Consider the following 19,732-nt stretch of genomic DNA (forward strand, 5'->3'; position numbering starts at 1 on the left):
TGATCATTAACCAGAGTAAAGTGCTTGGAGCAACAGCACAGAATCCAAGCGAGTTCCGCCGGATTATTGGTCGTGTCCTAAGCCCAAGCTTGAGGTTATCTTGAGTTGATTTCGGGGCTTTAGTGTCCCCGCGGCCCGGTCCTTGACCAGGCCTCCACCCCCAGGAAGCAGCCCGTGACAGCTGACTAACACCCAGGTACCTATTTACTGCTAGGTAACAGGGGCATTCAGGGTGAAAGAAACTTTGCCCATTTGTTTCTGCCTCGTGCGGGAATCGAACCCGTGCCACAGAATTACGAGTCCTGCGCGCTTTCCACCAGGCTACGAGTCCCCCTTAAGCTGTTAAGCAGGGAATTATAGACTCTCTCGCCCCCATCAATATTGGACAACGGAGTTATATTTGAGGGAGAAGGATTACAACACTGATTTAATCGGGTGTAACTTTAAAGTAACTTAGTTTATTAATTACTTTTAATCCTACTTATATGGTTTGAGTATTGTCTTTATTCTGTGAGTATAATCATTACTCGTCCTGCAAACGCAACAATGCAATATGTGCACTCACGCAATATGTGCACTCACGCAATATGTGCTCTCACGCAATATGTGCACTCACGCAATATGTGCTCTCACGCAATATGTGCTCTCACGCAATATGTGCTCTCACGCAATATGTGCTCTCACGCAATATGTGCACTCACGCAATATGTGCTCTCACGCAATATGTGCTCTCACGCAATATGTGCTCTCACGCAATATGTGCACTCACGCAATATGTGCTCTCACGCAATATGTGCACTCACGCAATATGTGCACTCACGCAATATGTGCACTCACGCAACATGTGCACTCACGCAATATGTGAGCCCCCCTGCATGCGGTGTGTCTACATATATAGATACACCAATCAGAATGCAGTTCCTGCCTTAGCTCATCATCTGATTGGTTCCGTCCATAGGTTCACGGGACGTCACTGGGAGATCAGATGACCTGACATCCCCTCAACCAGCCTATGTGAAGACAAGATGACCTGATGGCGTTGTAACCTTGCTAAATACCGGACGCGACGAACAAGCTGTCAACACCTCGTTACGTAACAGCTGTTATCACGTTATCACGTCAGAGCTGTCATCATCTCCTCACCTGCTTCATGTCTGGCAATCTTTTCCCTTGTGTCTTACGACAGTCAGACCATGGGTGCCGTATTGGTCCGCCCGTGCATGGCCGCAAATACACCGGTGTTCGGTCGAGATAGGGGGCGGCAAGGCGCAGAGCAACACCAGTAGTTAGTGTCCGATGGTCCAGGCGGGTGCTCAAGGCGGAATTAGAGACTGCCAACAGGAAGTCCCCAGCATGGGGCGCTTGCGCAGCTAGGAGACGCGCTCTGTTCTTCCCAGAAGCGGCCTCCAGTAATGCTCTGATGTTCTCCACTATGGTACCATCCCATTTGGCCTATTGCACTCCATGATAAGTACCTTAGGTCCGGCAAGCCAGTCAGTCATTACGGTACAGTGGTGGCGGCTGGAGTTACGGAACCACTTGGGAATACAACAATTCATAATCGGTCTTAACACCCTTCCTGTACCCCCTAAAAAAAAAAAAAAAAAGGCCCTCACGTCTCACGCTGTGGTTTCAATAGTTCTACATGCCGACACGCACCCCAGGACCCTGGGAGGGGGGGGGGGTTGATGGGGTGGGGGTTTAGGGGGTTGGGGGGGGGGTTGATGGGGTGGGGGTTTAGGGGGTTGGGGGGGGGGTTGATGGGGTGGGGGTTTAGGGGGTTGGGGGGGGGGGAGAAAAAGCGTGAGCACCTTGGGGGCGATTTGTTGCTTGGAGGAGTGTGGTGGGGAGGAGGGGAGAGATGGGGGTGAAGGGGTGATGGTGGACTAGGAGAGGTGGGGGGGGGGATAGGTGAAGGGCTAGGGAGGAGGCTAGGTATAAGGGCTAGGTGGGGGGGGAATAGGGGAGGAGGGTATATACATGAGCATGTATGAGGCTGGGTTATGTGGCTAGGGGGATAATGGTATTGAAGGTAAGATGTATAGGTGTATGGTTCCCCCAGTATGGTCGCTGGTGTATGGTTGTTACAGTATGGTCGCTGGTGTATGGTTCCCCCAGTATGGTCGCTGGTGTATGGTTGTTACAGTATGGTCGCTGGTGTATGGTTGTTACAGTATGGTCGCTGGTGTATGGTTGTCCCCAGTATGGTCGCTGGTGTATGGTTGTTACAGTATGGTCGCTGGTGTATGGTCCCCCAGTATGGTCGCTAGTGTATGGTCCCCCAGTATGGTCGCTGGTGTATGGTCCCCCAGTATGGTCGCTGGTGTATGGTCCCCCAGTATGGTCGCTGGTGTATGGTTGTTACAGTATGGTCGCTGGTGTATGGGCCCCCCCAGTATGGTCGCTGGTGTATGGTCCCCCCAGTATGGTCGCTGGTGTATGGGCCCCCAGTATGGTCGCTGGTGTATGGTCCCCCCAGTATGGTCGCTGGTGTATAGCCCCCCCCAGTATGGTCGCTGGTGTATAGCCCCCCAGTATGGTCGCTGGTGTATAGCCCCCCCAGTATGGTCGCTGGTGTATGGTCCCCCAGTATGGTCGCTGGTGTATAGCCCCCCAGTATGGTCGCTGGTGTATAGCCCCCCCAGTATGGTCGCTGGTGTATAGCCCCCCCAGTATGGTCGCTGGTGTATAGCCCCCCCAGTATGGTCGCTGGTGTATGGTCCCCCCAGTATAATCGCTGGTGTATAGCCCCCCCAGTATGGTCGCTGGTGTATGGTCCCCCCAGTATGGTCGCTGGTGTATAGCCCCCCCAGTATGGTCGCTGGTGTATAGCCCCCCAGTATGGTCGCTGGTGTATAGCCCCCCCAGTATGGTCGCTGGTGTATAGCCCCCCCAGTATGGTCGCTGGTGTATGGTCCCCCAGTATGGTCGCTGGTGTATGGTCCCCCCAGTATGGTCGCTGGTGTATGGTGGACCCAATCAACCAATCACCGCTCGAGGGCGGAAAGAAACCCTGACGAAAAAACCCGTATTATAAGGCGTAGGGGACTAGAGCTCTTAAAGAAAGCGCTGACGCCCATCATCCTACGTGTGGGCGTGGGTGGGCGTGGGTCGTGGGCGTGCCCAAGGGGATTCTGGAGGCAGTGAATGACATCATTGTTCCCCTTGGGATGAGCAAGGACTTTCAGGAGGAGGAGTTCACCTGTTTTGGGGGTCAGGTGTTAAGGGAAGGATCTCCGTGCATTGTTAGACGTTCTGGGAGAACAAGAGTCAAGAGTGAGAGGAAGTAAGAGTTTTAAGAACACATAGGTGGTGAACACACACAGGTGGTGAACACACAGGTGGTGAACACACAGGTGGTGAATACACACAGGTGGTGAACACACAGGTGGTGAACACACAGGTGGTGAACACACAGGTGGTGAACACACACAGGTGGTGAACACACACAGGTGGTGAACACACAGGTGGTGAACACACAGGTGGTGAACACACAGGTGGTGAATACACACAGGTGGTGAACACACAGGTGGTGAACACACACAGGTGGTGAACACACACAGGTGGTGAACACACAGGTGGTGAATACACACAGGTGGTGAACACACAGGTGGTGAATACACACAGGTGGTGAACACACAGGTGGTGAATACACACAGGTGGTGAACACACAGGTGGTGAATACACACAGGTGGTGAACACACAAGTGGTGAACACACAGGTGGTGAACACACAGGTGGTGAACACACAGGTGGTGAACACACAGGTGGTGAATACACACAGGTGGTGAACACACAGGTGGTGAACACACAGGTGGTGAACACACAGGTGCTGAACACACAGGTGGTGAACACACACAGGTGGTGAACACACAGGTGCTGAACACACAGGTAGCAAACACACACAGGTGGTGAACACACAGGTGGTGAACACACAGGTGGTGAACACACAGGTGGTGAACACACAGGTGGTGAACACACAGGTGGTGAACACACAGGTGCTGAACACACAGGTGCTGAACACACAGGTGCTGAACACACAGGTGCTGAACACACAGGTGCTGAACACACAGGTACCAAACACACAGGTGCTAAACACACAGGGGCTGAACACACAGGTGGTGAACACACAGGTAGTGAACACACTGGCGGTGAACACACAGGTACTGAACACACTGGTACCAAACACACAGGTACTAAACACACTGGTACCAAACACACAGGTACCAAACACACAGGTACACACAGGTACCAAACACACAGGAACACACAGGTACCAAACACACAGGTACACACAGGTACCAAACACACAGGTACCAAACACACAGGTACCAAACACACAGGTACACACAGGTACCAAACACACAGGAACACACAGGTACCAAACACACAGGTACACACAGGTACCAAACACACTGGAACACACAGGTACACACAGGTACCAAACACACAGGTACACACAGGTACACACAGGTACACACAGGTACCAAACACACAGGAACACACAGGTACCAAACACACAGGTACACACAGGTACACACAGGTACCAAACACACAGGTACACACAGGTACACACAGGTACCAAACACACAGGAACACACAGGTACCAAACACACAGGTACACACAGGTACCAAACACACAGGTTCACACAGGTACCAAACACACAGGTACACACAGGTACCAAACACACAGGAACACACAGGTACCAAACACACAGAAACACACAGGTACCAAACACACAGGTTCTAAACACACAGGTACCAAACACACAGGTACCAAACACACAGGTACCAAACACACAGGTACCAAACACACAGGTACGAAACACACAGGTACCAAAGACACACAGGTGCACAAATCTTACAGCAGGTTTGACCACTGTATTTTAAGGCGTGTTTATGAAGGGCGGGAACTTCCCAGATCTTACGTAGGACGTGATTCATCATTATTGAGTGTCTTAGAGCTTACGAACTGGTCCTGTGTGAACTAGTACAGTGAAGGCTAGTACAGTGAGGGCTGGTACAGTGAGGGCTGGTACAGTGAGGGCTGGTACAGTGAGGGCTGGTACGGTAAGGGCTGGTGCAGTGAATACTGGTACAGTGAGGGCTGGTACAGTGAATACTGGTACAGTGAGGGCTGGTACAGTGAATACTGGTACAGTGAGGGCTGGTGCAGTGAATACTGGTACAGTGAGGGCTGGTACAGTGAGGGCTGGTACAGTGAGGGCTGGTACGGTAAGGGCTGGTGCAGTGAATACTGGTACAGTGAGGGCTGGTACAGTGAGGGCTGGTACAGTGAGGGCTGGAACAATATGAACTAGTGTAGTGCCGCTGGGAACTACAATATACAATAACTACACGACGCATACAATATATTGTATTTATCCGCACAAAATATTATTTTCTCCCCCATCAAAAGCACCTCCAATAAAAGTATGATAAGACTAAGCATTTTCTTCAGAAAGTGAAGGGACGACGACGACGTTTCGGTCCGTCCTGGACCATTCTCAAGGCAACTTTTTAATGGTCCAGGACTTACCGAAGCGCTGTGCTTTCATCACCTTCTGATGTGTGGTTTGGTTAGGTTGTTGTGGCTCGTCGTTTGCACGCTGTTTTTCCCCTCAAAATATTCCCGTAAAGTTGGTGCGTGCTGTGAGTCTTTGGTGGGGGGGGGGGGGGGGGGGTTGTGAACTGGCTGATTGGTTCCTTTGCTTCTTCATGCTCCTGCCTGCCTACCTGTTGAGGATTTCGAGGATCAACGTCCCTGCGGCCCTGTCTCTGGTCAGGCCTCTTGGTTGCTGGACTGATCAGTTAGGCTGTTGGACGCGGCTGCTCGCAGCCTGACGTATGAGTCACAGCCTGGTTGATCAGGTATTCTTTGGAGATTCTTATCCAGTTCTCTCTTAAACACTGTGAGGGGTCGGCCAGTTATGCCCCTTATGTGTAGTGGAAATGTGTTGAACAGTCTCGGGCCTCTGATGTTGATAGTTCTCTCTTGAACACTGTGAGGGGTCTGCCAGTTATGCCCCTTATGTGTAGTGGAAATGTGTTGAACAGTCTCGGGCCTCTGATGTTGATAGTTCTCTCTTGAACACTGTGAGGGGTCGGCCAGTTATGTCCCTTATGTGTAGTGGAAGTGTGTTGAACAGTCTCGGGCCTCTGATGTTGATAGTTCTCTCTTGAACACTGTGAGGGGTCGGCCAGTTATGTCCCTTATGTGTAGTGGAAGCGTGTTGAACAGTCTCGGGCCTCTGATGTTGATAGAGTTCTCTCTCAGAGTACCTGTTGCACCTCTGCTCTTCAACGGTGGTATTCTGCACATCCTGCCATGCCTCCTGGTCTCATGTGGTGTTATTTCTGTGTGCAGGTTTGAGACCAGCCCCTCTAATATTTTCCACTTGTAAATTATTATGTATCTCTCCCGCCTGCACTCAAGAGAATACAAAATTAAACATTTTAGTCGGTCCCAATAATTTAGATGCTTTATTGAATGGATTCTAAGCAGTAAAGGATCTCTGCACGCTCTCCAGGTCAGCAATTTCTCCAGCTTTGAATGGTTCTGTTAGTGCGCAATAATATTCCTCTCTAGCTGATATCATCTCAGTAGACGATATCAGGGGTCACTAGAGGGGTATAGATATCCATCCCATAATACATCACAATATATATCACTTCAATATATATCAATATATCACTTCAATATATATCAATATATCACTTCAATATATATCAATATATCACTTCAATATATATCAATATATCACTTCAATATATATCACTATATCACTTCAATATATATCACTATATCACTTCAATATATATCACTATATCACTTCAATATATATCACTATATCACTTCAATATATATCACTATATCACTTCAATATATATCACTATATCACTTCAATATATCACTTCAATATATATCAATATATCACTTCAATATATATCACTATATCACTTCAATATATATCACTATATCACTTCAATATATATCAATATATCACTTCAATATATATCACTATATCACTTCAATATATATCAATATATCACTTCAATATATATCACTATACCACTTCAATATATATCACTATATCACTTCAATACATCATTATCGACCCCAACGTAACAATTGTGGTGGTTTAGTCATATCAAAACAGCAGCATTATTAACGCTTCTGGCTGGGCAAAAGTCTTACAGTGGAATATTTAATAAAAACACCCATTTTATAATCTTTTAAAAAAAATTAAAATCACAAAAATGTCAGTCTTAATTTTAAATAAATTTGTCCATGCCATTAGTCTATAAGCACCACAAATTGCTGGATTTTACACCCACATAAATTCCCAGCGAGTGTGGACGCTGCTTGTGTCGTAAATATGAATGCAGAAATCATTTCAGCCTAATGCTGGAGCAGAAAATTGCATGAATTCAAATCCCGAAGTGAGAATTTTTACCCAAATTTATCTGCGTCTCATGCATATTCCTCCCTCCCCTTCCCTTCTGACGACCCGCGGACACTGGTGACTACGGTTCATAAAGTTACAGTTGCCGCTGTAATATATGTATGATAACATGGGCATTATAACACCTGAAACCCGCCATTAACTCGTGTGTCATGTTGGGAAATACGAGACCGCCATGTTGCTAACACGAGCGAGTCTCGTTTTTTGTGGAGTAGAGGAATGAGAGGTGTGGGGGGGAGACTGGCGTAATGGGGCGGCCAGGCGCTATGTTGGACATTACTTTTCATAACATGAGGAGACGCACGCATCCCTCATGTGTGCTTTCCCTCTCATGCGTAGTTCCTCCTGATAATACCCTTCACCCTTCCCCTGCTTCCTTATCCTCCTGTCCAACCACTCCTCTCCCCTCCACCCAATCTTTCACCTCCCTCTCAACTCCATCAATCATTTTGTTTCACTTTACCTGCGCTTCGACACTTTGCACCTGTGCCTGGGGCACCCCTGTATACTCCTCTCTGGCTTCGAGGACAAGCAAATCAGGTGAAAATATATAATCCACAGACACACACAGGGTGGATCCAAAAATAATTGCACTCACAGATACTAAACTGACAGGCATTATTTACAAATGGAGTAAACTTCAGAGAAACTTCAGCTTATAGCTTGTTTATCGACAATGTGTAAGGAATGAGAGTAAATACAGAGGAAGAATATTGTTGCATGAAAACCTGAACACATGTACGAATAGTACACGATGGTTATCTTGAGGTTATCTTGAGATGATTTCGGGGCTTTTAGTGTCCCCGCGGCCCGGTCCTCGACCAGGCCTCCACCCCCAGGAAGCAGCCCGTGACAGCTGACTAACACCCAGGTACCTAATTTACTGCTAGGTAACAGGGGCAGTGTCTTACTCTTATGGTACAATGTCTTAGTCTACCAAGGCATGAATACACCTTAAAATGTCAAACTGCATATGCCAGATTAGCTAACATAATCTAGCATATCATGATTATGAACACGGAGTAATTATAAAATCGGTATATCACGTACCTTAGACTAAGTCTAGAATAAGCAGCGCCAACTTAGAATATAAAACAGAAAACAAAGCTGGATTAAGTTCAGAGGTCTTCCATCAAAGTGGTCTCAGAGCTGAAGGGTACATCACTGGAGAGAGAGAAAGGGTAGACATGTTCACTACGTATATAATACTCGAAGTCGACGCAGTAGTATAATGTGAGATATGACAGTCGACGAGGTAGCCATGATAAAGAATTTTTTTAATATGAACAACAAACTATCAAAAGATTACACCGAAAAACTAAGTTCGAACCCCAAATATGTCCAAGGGATGTTAAGAGAGATCTTTATCAATGAAGATGGAAGGAATGACCTGGGAAGGAAGCGACGAAAGAAGGCGTCATTCAAAGATTAAAATCAAGCTACTCTATTTCAGAACCTAAAGTGATCTGAAACTAGCATTCCAGAGGACTGTACGTTATGTGTCTGGGGCTTAGGAACTGAAGCTCAAGCCGAAATGAGTACATGACTATACACACCACACCCACACACCTGAACCATCAACCCCCTCCCCCCCCCCACCCCACACACACACGCCAAACTCAATACACAGTTTCAAATATAAATTAAATAGAGCCCAGTAGGCTCAAGAATCTACACACCAGTTGATTAACAGTTAAGAGACGGGGACCAAAGAGCCAGAGCTCAACCCCCCCGCGAGCACAACTACGTACCTACACACACTACACCAGGTGTTCTCTAGTTGTTCATCAATCCCATGAACAAACACACACACACACACACACAACAAAGAAACACTCACCAAATACGTCGCGACCCAATAAATCGCCCACAACAGGAGACAGTTTTATCGCATCATTAACATATAAACCTGACATTCACGCCCAAAACCCTAAGTATATGACCCAATACGATCCATATAAATATACAACGCCGAGCCAAAGTTATCCATAAGTCAAGAGATGGGAGGAACCAGCCAACACGAGCTAGGAAACAGGACTGACACACTGTCAAATATACGGGCCCCCCCTTGCGTCAAATATACGAGTCCCCCCCCTTGCGTCAAATATACGGGCCCCCCCTTGCGTCAAATATACGGGTGCCCCTTTGCGTCAAATATACGGGTCCCCCCTTGCGTCAAATATACGGGTGCCCCTTTGCGTCAAATATACGGGTCCTCCCTTGCGTCAAATATACGGGTGCCCCCCTTGCGTCAAATATACGAGTCCCCCCCTTGCGTCAAATATACGAGTCCCCCCCTTGCGTCAAATATACGGGCCCCCCTTGCGTCAAATATACGAGTCCTCCCCTTGCGTCAAATATACGAGTCCTCCCTTGCGTCAAATATACGGGTCCCCCCTTGCGTCAAATATACGAGTCCCCCCTTGCGTCAAATATACGGGTCCCCCCTTGCGTCAAATATACGAGTCCCCCCCCCTTGCGTCTAAAGAGAATTCGCGCGCACCCATAAAGAAAGTATTCCCTTGGCGGCGTATACATATACAACCTGTATATGTTACAGGCGATGTTTATGCATACGCAATACGCAAACCCTGAATTCTGTATGCGGGATGGTTACATCCTGCATACAGGTTGTATGTACCACTCGGATCAATGTTCCGGAGTGAACACGCTCCCAGATCAATGGCCCAGCTTGTACACATATCCAGATCAATGGCCCCAGCTTGTACACACATCCAGATCAATGGCCCCAGCTTGTACACACATCCAGATCAATGGCCCCAGCTTGTACACATATCCAGATCAATGGCCCCAGCTTGTACACACATGCAGATCAATGGCCCAGCTTGTACACATATCCAGATCAATGGCCCCAGCTTGTACACATATCCAGATCAATGGCCCAGCTTGTACACATATCCAGATCAATGGCCCAGCTTGTACACATATCCAGATCAATGACCCCAGCTTGTACACACATGCAGATCAATGCCAACATACCTGTGAGTTCACAGGTATGTGGACTCACAGGTATGTGGACTCACAGGTTATGTGGACTCACAGGATATGTGGACTCACAGGTATGTGGACTCACAGGATATGTGGACTCACAGGTATGTGGACTCACAGGTTATGTGGACTCACAGGTTATGTGGACTTACAGGATATGTAGACTCACAGGATATGTGTACTCACAGGTATGTGGACTCACAGGTATGTGGACTCACAGGATATGTGGACTCACAGGATATGTGGACTCACAGGTTATGTGGACTCACAGGTTATGTGGACTCACAGGATATGTGGACTCACATGTATGTGGACTCACAGGTTTGTGGACTCACAGGATATGTGGACTCAACAGGTATATGGACTCACAGGTATGTGGACTCACAGGTATGTGGACTCACTGGATATGTGGACTCACAGAATATGTGGACTCACAAAGATATGTGGACTCACAGGTATGTGGACTCACAGGATATGTGGACTCACAGGATATGTGGACTCAGGTATGTGGACTCACAGGATATGTGGACTCACAAGATATGTGGACTCACAAGGATATGTGGACTCACAGGATATGTGGACTCAGGTTATGTGGACTCACAGGTATGTAGACTCACAGGATATGTGGACTCACAGGCTATGTGGACTCACAGGCTATGTGGACTCACAGGTATGTGGACTCACAGAGCCAATCTCCCCTATTGGTCCAATCAGTTCTCTTCAATTTCCACTCCGTAAAAAATCGAATCTTTTAACCTCTTAAGAAACTTAAGTGCCTAGATGTATTTATAGGAACAAGCAATAGCTCCCTGGCCCCGCCTTTCCTGGGGTTAGCGCAGTGGACTCGTAACTTGATGGTCGACTCTGGTTCGATTCCTAGGCAGGGCGAGATGTTTGGAGACGTTTTCGGACATCTGATGCCGCTGTTCACCCTGCAGCAAATTGGTACCTGAGAGTTAGTTGACTGTTGTGGGTCGTATCCTGGGGAGGGGATTGTCAGGGAAAAGCGGCAAGCCATTTGCACTATATAGCACTTGGAAGGGATTGGGATAAGGGTTTGGGATGGGACGGGGGATGGGGGGAAGGGTATGGTGCCCAACCACTTGTGGACAGTCGGGGATTGAACGCCGACCTGCATGAAGCGAGACCGTCGCTCTACCGTCCAGCCCAAGTGGTTGGGCGTGAGTAGTTGGTCTAAGAGAGACCTCGATAAGACTAACAGGCTTCCTCTCCACCAATAACGGGAACTATCCTGTTGTAACATTAAAATTCACCTCAACGGTTCTCTTCTCGCAGTCCGTTTCACGCGCTTGTGGTGTTACGCATGTTGCATATGTACGTGTACCAATTGCCCTATACGCTCGTTACAAGCTGGCATTTGTTGCTACGCTTGAAACAAGCTGACATAGACAAGCGTACACAGGCAGTGATGTGGTGGAGGCTGACTCCATACACAGTTTCAAATGTAGATATGATAGAGCCCAGTAGGTTCAGGAACCTGTACACCAGTTGATTGACAGTTGAGAGGCGGGACCAAAGAGCCAAAGCTCCACCCCCGCAAGCACAATTAAGTGAGTATACATCAACACTACAATATGCAACAAAACCCCAGCTTATGTTCCACGCTAAACTCTCTATAGTCATCTATCTATCCTTCTAACATACGCATCTCTATTTACAAAACCAAAAAAAATTTTTTAATCAGGACTATTGATGAGATAATTTACGAAGCCTAAAATGCGCTTCTCATTTGTGTTTGGGGGGGGGGAGGGAGGGAGAGGGGGCTTCAACAGGTAAACTGCATTCTTCATTATTCATGTGACAAGCCGCGGGCTAATTAGTAGAGGCGGACACCTGGTGGGTTGGCATTTGAGCCGGTCAGAGCTGCTGTGTGCTCTTGGGTATTGACGGAACGACTGTGGCTTTGAAGGCTTCAGGCTTGGTCAGGGGGTTGGGCTTCAGGCTTGGTCAGGGGGTTGGGCTTCAGGCTTGGTCAGGGTGGGTGGGCTTCAGGCTTGGTCAGGGTGGGTGGGCTTCAGGCTTGGTCAGGGTGGGTGGGCTTCAGGCTTGGTTAGGGGGGCTGGGCTTCAGGCTTGGTCAGGGTGGGTGGGCTTCAGGCTTGGTCAGGGGGTTGGGCTTCAGGCTTGGCCAGGAAGCTGGGCTTCAGGCTTAGTCAGGGAGCTGTTGGACTTCAGACTTAACCAAGGGGGTTGCAACTAGCATTACCTATAATGTGGTGCAAGATAAATGGAGTCTTAATCTACTCCAGTGATATTTCTTTGTGATATATTAACATCAAATCACTGTCATACTCAGGTACGGTGTGGGAGTTGGTCTAGGTGACGGTGCTAGGCTGTCCCGAGGCCCCTACGGTGAATCGCGCAGCACCTGCCTTAAATAACATCTCCAAAAGGCTTCCCAGAGACACTCCCCAAATTATCTCCCCCTTAAAAGGCCCTGCACCTGGAACTCCATCAGCTGCAGTTCTTCTAGTTGGAATTTAGACAAGATCACACTTATTTTCCTTTATGTGTATACAGGTGTATAGAGGGGACAAGACAGGTGTATAGAGGGAGCAAGACAGGTGTATAGAGGGGGCAAGTCAGGTGTATAGAGGGAGCAAGTCAGGTGTATAGAGGGGGCAAGATAGGTGTATAGAGGGAGCAAGACAGGTGTATAGAGGGGGCAAGTCAGGTGTATAGAGGGAGCAAGTCAGGTGTATAGAGGGGGCAAGATAGGTGTATAGAGGGGGCAAGTCAGGTGTATAGAGGGGGCAAGACAGGTGTATAGAGGGAGCAAGTCAGGTGTATAGAGGGGGCAAGATAGGTGTATAGAGGGAGCAAGACAGGTGTATAGAGGGGGCAAGTCAGGTGTATAGAGGGAGCAAGTCAGGTGTATAGAGGGGGCAAGACAGGTGTATAGAGGGGGCAAGTCAGGTGTATAGAGGGGGCAAGACAGGTGTATAGAGGGGGCAAGTCAGGTGTATAGAGGGAGCAAGACAGGTGTATAGAGGGGGCAAGACAGATGTATAGAGGGAGCAAGACAGGTGTATAGAGGGGGCAAGACAGGTGTATAGAGGGGCAAGACAGGTGTATAGAGGGGGCAAGTCAGGTGTATAGAGGGGGCAAGTCAGGTGTATAGAGGGGGCAAGTCAGGTGTATAGAGGGGCAAGTCAGGTGTATAGAGGGGGCAAGTCAGGTGTATAGAGGGGGCAAGACAGGTGTATAGAGGGGGCAAGTCAGGTGTATAGAGGGGGCAAGTCAGGTGTATAGAGGGGGCAAGTCAGGTGTATAGAGGGGGCAAGTCAGGTGTATAGAGGGGGCAAGTCAGGTGTATAGAGGGGGCAAGTCAGGTGTATAGAGGGGGCAAGTCAGGTGTATAGAGGGGGCAAGACAGGTGTATAGAGGGAGCAAGACAGGTGTATAGAGGGGGCAAGTCAGGTGTATAGAGGGGGCAAGTCAGGTGTATAGAGGGGGCAAGACAGGTGTATAGAGGGAGCAAGACAGGTGTATAGAGGGGGCAAGTCAGGTGTATAGAGGGGGCAAGATAAGTGTATAGAAGGGGCAAGTCAGGTGTATAGAGGGAGCAAGACAGGTGTATAGAGGGGGCAAGTCAGGTGTATAGAGGGGGCAAGATAAGTGTATAGAAGGGGCAAGTCAGGTGTATAGAGGGAGCAAGACAGGTGTATAGAGGGGGCAAGTCAGGTGTATAGAGGGGGCAAGACAGGTGTATAGAGGGGGCAAGTCAGGTGTATAGAGGGGGCAAGATAAGTGTATAGAAGGGGCAAGTCAGGTGTATAGAGGGAGCAAGACAGGTGTATAGAGGGAGCAAGTCAGGTGTATAGAGGGGGCAAGACAGGTGTATAGAGGGAGCAAGATAAGTGTATAATTCAACATGTGGGGACACGATCCGGCAATTGATTTACAACCGGGTCCACAATTACTGCTGGGTAAATAGGCGAGGGCGGTTATAACGTATCAGTGTCCAAACATATATTTCTTGGTCCTACAGTAGGGTTCGAACCCCGGTTGATATCGCTATCGTGGCGTGGGGGGGAGCGTGTACTATACCATCAAGCCACTGGGACTATGGCGTGACCCTAAGGCCAAGAGTAGCCTAAGCTACTCTAGCTCTTTAAGATTTATTTTATTGTGTCTATAAACTTACTTGAACTTGAACTTCGTCTTGTCTATTCCAGGGGCCAGATTCACGAAGCAGTTACTCAAGCACTTACGAACCTGGGGCCAGATTCACGAAGAAGTTACTCAAGTACTTACGAACCTGGGGCCAGATTCACGAAGAAGTTACTCAAGTACTTACGAACCTGGGGCCAGATTCACGAAGAAGTTACTCAAGTACTTACGAACCTGGGGCCAGATTCACGAAGAAGTTACTCAAGTACTTACGAACCTGGGGCCAGATTCACGAAGAAGTTTCTCAAGTACTTACGAACCTGGGGCCAGATTCACGAAGTTACTCAAGTACTTACGAACCTGGGGCCAGATTCACGAAGCAGTTACTCAAGCACTTACGAACCTGGGGCCAGATTCACGAAGTAGTTACTCAAGCACTTACGAACCTGGGGCCAGATTCACGAAGCAGTTACTCAAGCACTTACGAACCTGGGGCCAGATTCACGAAGCAGTTACTCAAGCACTTACGAACCTGGGGCCAGATTCACGAAGCAGTTACTCAAGCACTTACAAACCTGGGGCCAGATTCACGAAGACGTTACGCAAACACTTACGAACCTGTACATCTTTTCACAATCTTTGGCGGCTTTGTTTACAATTATTAAACAGTTAATGAGCTCCGAAGCACCAGGAGGCTGTTTATAAGAATAACAACAGTTGATTGGCAAGTTTTCATGCTTGTAAACTGTTTAATAAATGTAACCAAAGCCGTCAAAGATGGAAGAAAGATGTACACGTTCGTAAGTACTTGAGTAACTTCTTCGTGAATCTGGCCCCAGGTTCGTAAGTGCTTGAGTAACTTCTTCGTGAATCTGGCCCCAGGTTTGTAAGTACTTGAGTAACTTCTTCGTGAATCTGGCCCTAGGTTCGTAAGTACTTGAGTAACTTCTTCGTGAATCTGGCCCCAAGTTCGTAAGTACTTGAGTAACTGTTTCGTGAATCTGGCCCCAGGTTCGTAAGTACTTGAGTAACTTCTTCGTGAATCTGGCCCCAGGTTCGTAAGTGCTTGAGTAACTTCTTCGTGAATCTGGCCCCAGGTTCGTAAGTACTTGAGTAACTTCTTCGTGAATCTGGCCCCAGGTTCGTAAGTACATGAGTAACTTCTTCATGAATCTGGCCCCAGGTTCGTAAGTACTTGAGTAACTTCTTCGTGAATCTGGCCCCAGGTTCGTAAGTCCTTGAGTAACTTCTTCGTGAATCTGGCCCCAGGTTCGTAAGTACTTGAGTAACTTCTTCATGAATCTGGCCCCAGGTTCGTAAGTACTTGAGTAACTTCTTCGTGAATCTGGCCCCAGGTTCGTAAGTCCTTGAGTAACTTCTTCGTGAATCTGGCCCCAGGTTCGTAAGTACTTGAGTAACTTCTTCATGAATCTGGCCCCAGGTTCGTAAGTACTTGAGTAACTTCTTCGTGAATCTGGCCCCAGGTTCGTAAGTACTTGAGTAACTTCTTCGTGAATCTGGCCCCAGGTTCGTAAGTACTTGAGTAACTTCTTCATGAATCTGGCCCCAGGTTCGTAAGTACTTGAGTAACTTCTTCGTGAATCTGGCCCCAGGTTCGTAAGTACTTGAGTAACTTCTTCGTGAATCTGGCCCCAGGTTCGTAAGTCCTTGAGTAACTTCTTCGTGAATCTAGCCCCAGGTTCGTAAGTACTTGAGTAACTTCTTCGCGAATCTGGCCCCAGGTTCGTAAGTACTTGAGTAACTTCTTCGTGAATCTAGCCCCAGGTTCGTAAGTACTTGAGTAACTTCTTCATGAATCTGGCCCCAGGTTCGTAAGTACATGAGTAACTTCTTCATGAATCTGGCCCCAGGTTCGTAAGTACCTGAGTAACTTCTTCGTGAATCTGGCCCCACCCGGACTAAGACAGGCGAGAGTATAAGTGCCGGAATAAGCAAAGGAGAAGCGGTATAAAGAGATGGATTCCACGGAGAAACTCAACGGATTTTGATCCCTTGAACCTCGAGTGAGAAGCAGGTTCCGGAGGGGCAGGGGGGGGGGCAGGGGCAGGGGCAGGGGGGGCAGGGGCAGGGGGGGGGGCAGGGGCAGGGGGGGGGGCAGGGGGGGCAGGGGGGGGGGGGGGGCAGGGGCAGGGGGGGGGGCAGGTGGGGGGGGCGGCACCTCACAGCTAGGATCATTTGTTTGTGTCTCGAAGCTTATGGCTGGGTGATAGATGGCGCTCATTTAATGGTATGCGGTGCTCCTCTGTCACTCCAATTTTTTAACGTCTTGGAAGATATGTTGAGGGCGGTGAGGTGTACGTATGTGATTCGCTTTTGTTTACGTCCCTACGTATTTAGGTTTGTGTTCTAGCGTAGCCTTCGTTCAACCGCTCAAGTGTTTGTTTATGTACGCAAGATATACGCCGATATGCGCGTATATCTTGCTATAGGCGTGCTTGATTTGTTTTTTGTTTTTCGCGCCATATAAGATTGCTTGGGAGGTGACATGCAGGGAGCTCCGTATTGGTGGGTGCGGGAGCGGCCCGTTTTCCATTTCATGCCTCAGCGCCCTTGTCAGGGTCAGTCAGCCACAGAAAATGGGACGAGGTCGTTGTATAATTGGACTGAGTGATGAGTTAGGGGGAACATTTTTCATTATTCCGCCCCTCTAGGGGGGAGGGGGCTTCCCTACGCCCCTCAAGGGGGGGAGGGGGCGTCCCTACGCCCCTCAAGGGGGGGGGGACGTCCCTACGCCCCTCAAAGGGGGGGGGGCCCTCCCTACGCCCAGTTTGGGGGGTTTTGTGTGTGTGGGTTTTTTTTTGGACTTTATATATATTTGGAGGATGTGCTTTTTCACCTTTATGTTCACTAATTTGTGCTTGCGGGATCGAACTGTGATCTCTTGGACCCGGCCTTTCTAACCCTCGTTGCAAAACTTTCAAGTTTCCCTATGAGTTTTTTTTTTTTAGCTGCTTCTACCAAAATGCGGTTGCGTATTCCAAGACTGGTCTCACGTAGGTGGTGGATACAGCGAATTAATTCACTACATTCATTAATTTTCTCGACGATCTAATTGTCTCCTTATTTAGGGTCTTGAATGATGTTCAAACTTTTTTTGCTAAGTGTAGAGTATGCGGCTGATTGATTGATTAATTGATGAAGATTAAGCCACCCAGAAGGTGGCACGGGCATGAATAGCCCCGTAAAGTATGCTGCTGATGTTATCCTGTTTATATGTGTCTCTCTAGTTAGCTCTGTCCACTCCCAGGTCTTTTTCTCTGGTCGTTACAAGGAGGCAGTTTACTCTCATTGTGTACACTGGCCTTTTGCTCTCCTCTCACCTAACTGTGCCCAGTCCCATCACCTTACACTGGCTGGTGTTGAAATGCAGTAGCCATCTCTTAAATCAAGTCTGCAGCTTGTTCAAGTCATCTTCGAGAATCTTACAATGCTCACCTGTCTCAACTTTTCTCATTAACTTTGCATCATCTGTCAACGTCGACAAGAGACTCAACTTCTGTAGATTGGTCATTTACTTAAATGATAATTAATATAGAGTTTATTAAGTGAGAAATATTGTGTAAATATCTCACAATTGTTCTTGTGAGATATTTACACAATATTGTGTAAAAGATTATTGTGTCATTTACAAAATACCTTGTAAAGACTGTAATAGGTTCTATGTTGGGCAAACATCTAAAGATTTGAAATGTAGAATTTCGCAACATAAATACTCTGTAAGACATGGCCAATTGTCTAATGCTTTGTTCATTTGTCAGAAAATGCTCGCCAAATTGATTGGGAGATGGCTTCTTCAGTGACGAATTGTGAAAGTAATTATAACAGGAACATAATTGAATCTACTTTTCTTCTTTGCGTTTCTTTCCCCCCCCCCCCCGGCCGGGAAAATTCCTCGATTCCTAATCAATTTCTCAGCGATTTAGGTCCCCTATGACTAGTAGTTTAGCTCTTATTTTGTTTGCTGTTGTTGTTGCTAGTCTCTGGGAGCTGGTCGGCCGAGCGGACAGCACACTGGACTTGTGATCCTGTGGTCCTGGGTTCGATCCCAGGCGCCGGCAAGAAACAATGGGCAAAGTTTCTTTCACCCTATGCCCCTGTTACCTAGCAGTAAAATAGGTACCTGGGTGTTAGTCAGCTGTCACGGGCTGCTTCCTGGGGGTGGAGGCCTGGTCGAAGACTGGGCCGCGGGGACACTAAAGCCCCGAAATCATCTCAAGATAATCTCAAGAAGATTATATCATTTATTTTAGGTTGCACTTGTAACGGGTATCGGTGTCAAACCTCTTATTGTAGGGGTGTTAACTGGCTGTTACTTAACGGGTTACTTGATGTTAACACCACCCCTCCCCCATGCCCCCTTGCAATCTTAAGGAGGCATGGGGGGTTATCCCCCCTGTGTTATCTTGTGCTCTTAATATTGGATCGCCGAAAATAACCACGGACACCAGATAGCAACACTACAAAAGTTTACACTTCTATTAAACACTACTTAACACCACTTAACACTACTAAACCTGTCATCTACCCAAGCTTCTTAAAAAGATACTTTAAACACCGCCACCACTTGGCTTCATAACCATGGAATAATTACCCCTAACTGACTGCGAAGCTGGAAACAGGCCAATTAGTCCAGGAATCACCAGAAAGGATATCCGTGTTCCCTTGAAGGGAAGATAGACTTTATCTTAAGTGTGCTTCAACTCCAAACAAAAAGAGAATATGTATTAAATAGACTTATAGGGGTACTTGAAAAACCCACAGGAAACTTACTTGATAACACAGACTTAGAGATTTATGAAAGATAATATATAGAATTAGAGAATATTGACTAAACAATAGAAATCGCTTCAAATAACTATTTATTACACCAAATTCAAATTCATATAAAGAGATATAAAGAGGGAAAAACTAAATATCATAAATCAATCAGATGGTTATCAAACAAAAGTTTATATAACGAACACAACCTAACTGAAATATATTCCTTCCTAGAGGCAAATGATTTTGTGAATTTAAATTGACTGTACTGAACTTTAAAATAGCGACTCTATCTTAATATATCCAACTTCCGGCCAAGATGTTCACCCTGGGAGTGGGAGTGGGA

General features: G+C 47.5%; 1 protein-coding gene across 1 annotated transcript in view; it reads right to left on the reverse strand.

The window, feature by feature from the left end:
• The window catches only part of LOC138354447 (uncharacterized PPE family protein PPE24-like), a 6,104-nt gene extending 547 nt beyond the window's left edge, over nucleotides 1–5,557 (reverse strand). Inside the window, exons 1-2 of the mRNA XM_069308638.1 lie at nucleotides 5,539–5,557; nucleotides 4,969–5,337 (exon numbers count right to left, since the gene is read on the reverse strand). Of these exons, the coding sequence (XP_069164739.1) occupies nucleotides 4,969–5,337; nucleotides 5,539–5,557 (388 nt within the window). The remainder of the gene's footprint in view (nucleotides 1–4,968; nucleotides 5,338–5,538) is intronic.
• Nucleotides 5,558–19,732: the final 14,175 nt, after the last annotated feature.

The sequence above is a fragment of the Procambarus clarkii genome, chromosome 63, assembly GCF_040958095.1.
Source record: "Procambarus clarkii isolate CNS0578487 chromosome 63, FALCON_Pclarkii_2.0, whole genome shotgun sequence".
NCBI lineage: Eukaryota > Metazoa > Arthropoda > Malacostraca > Decapoda > Cambaridae > Procambarus > Procambarus clarkii.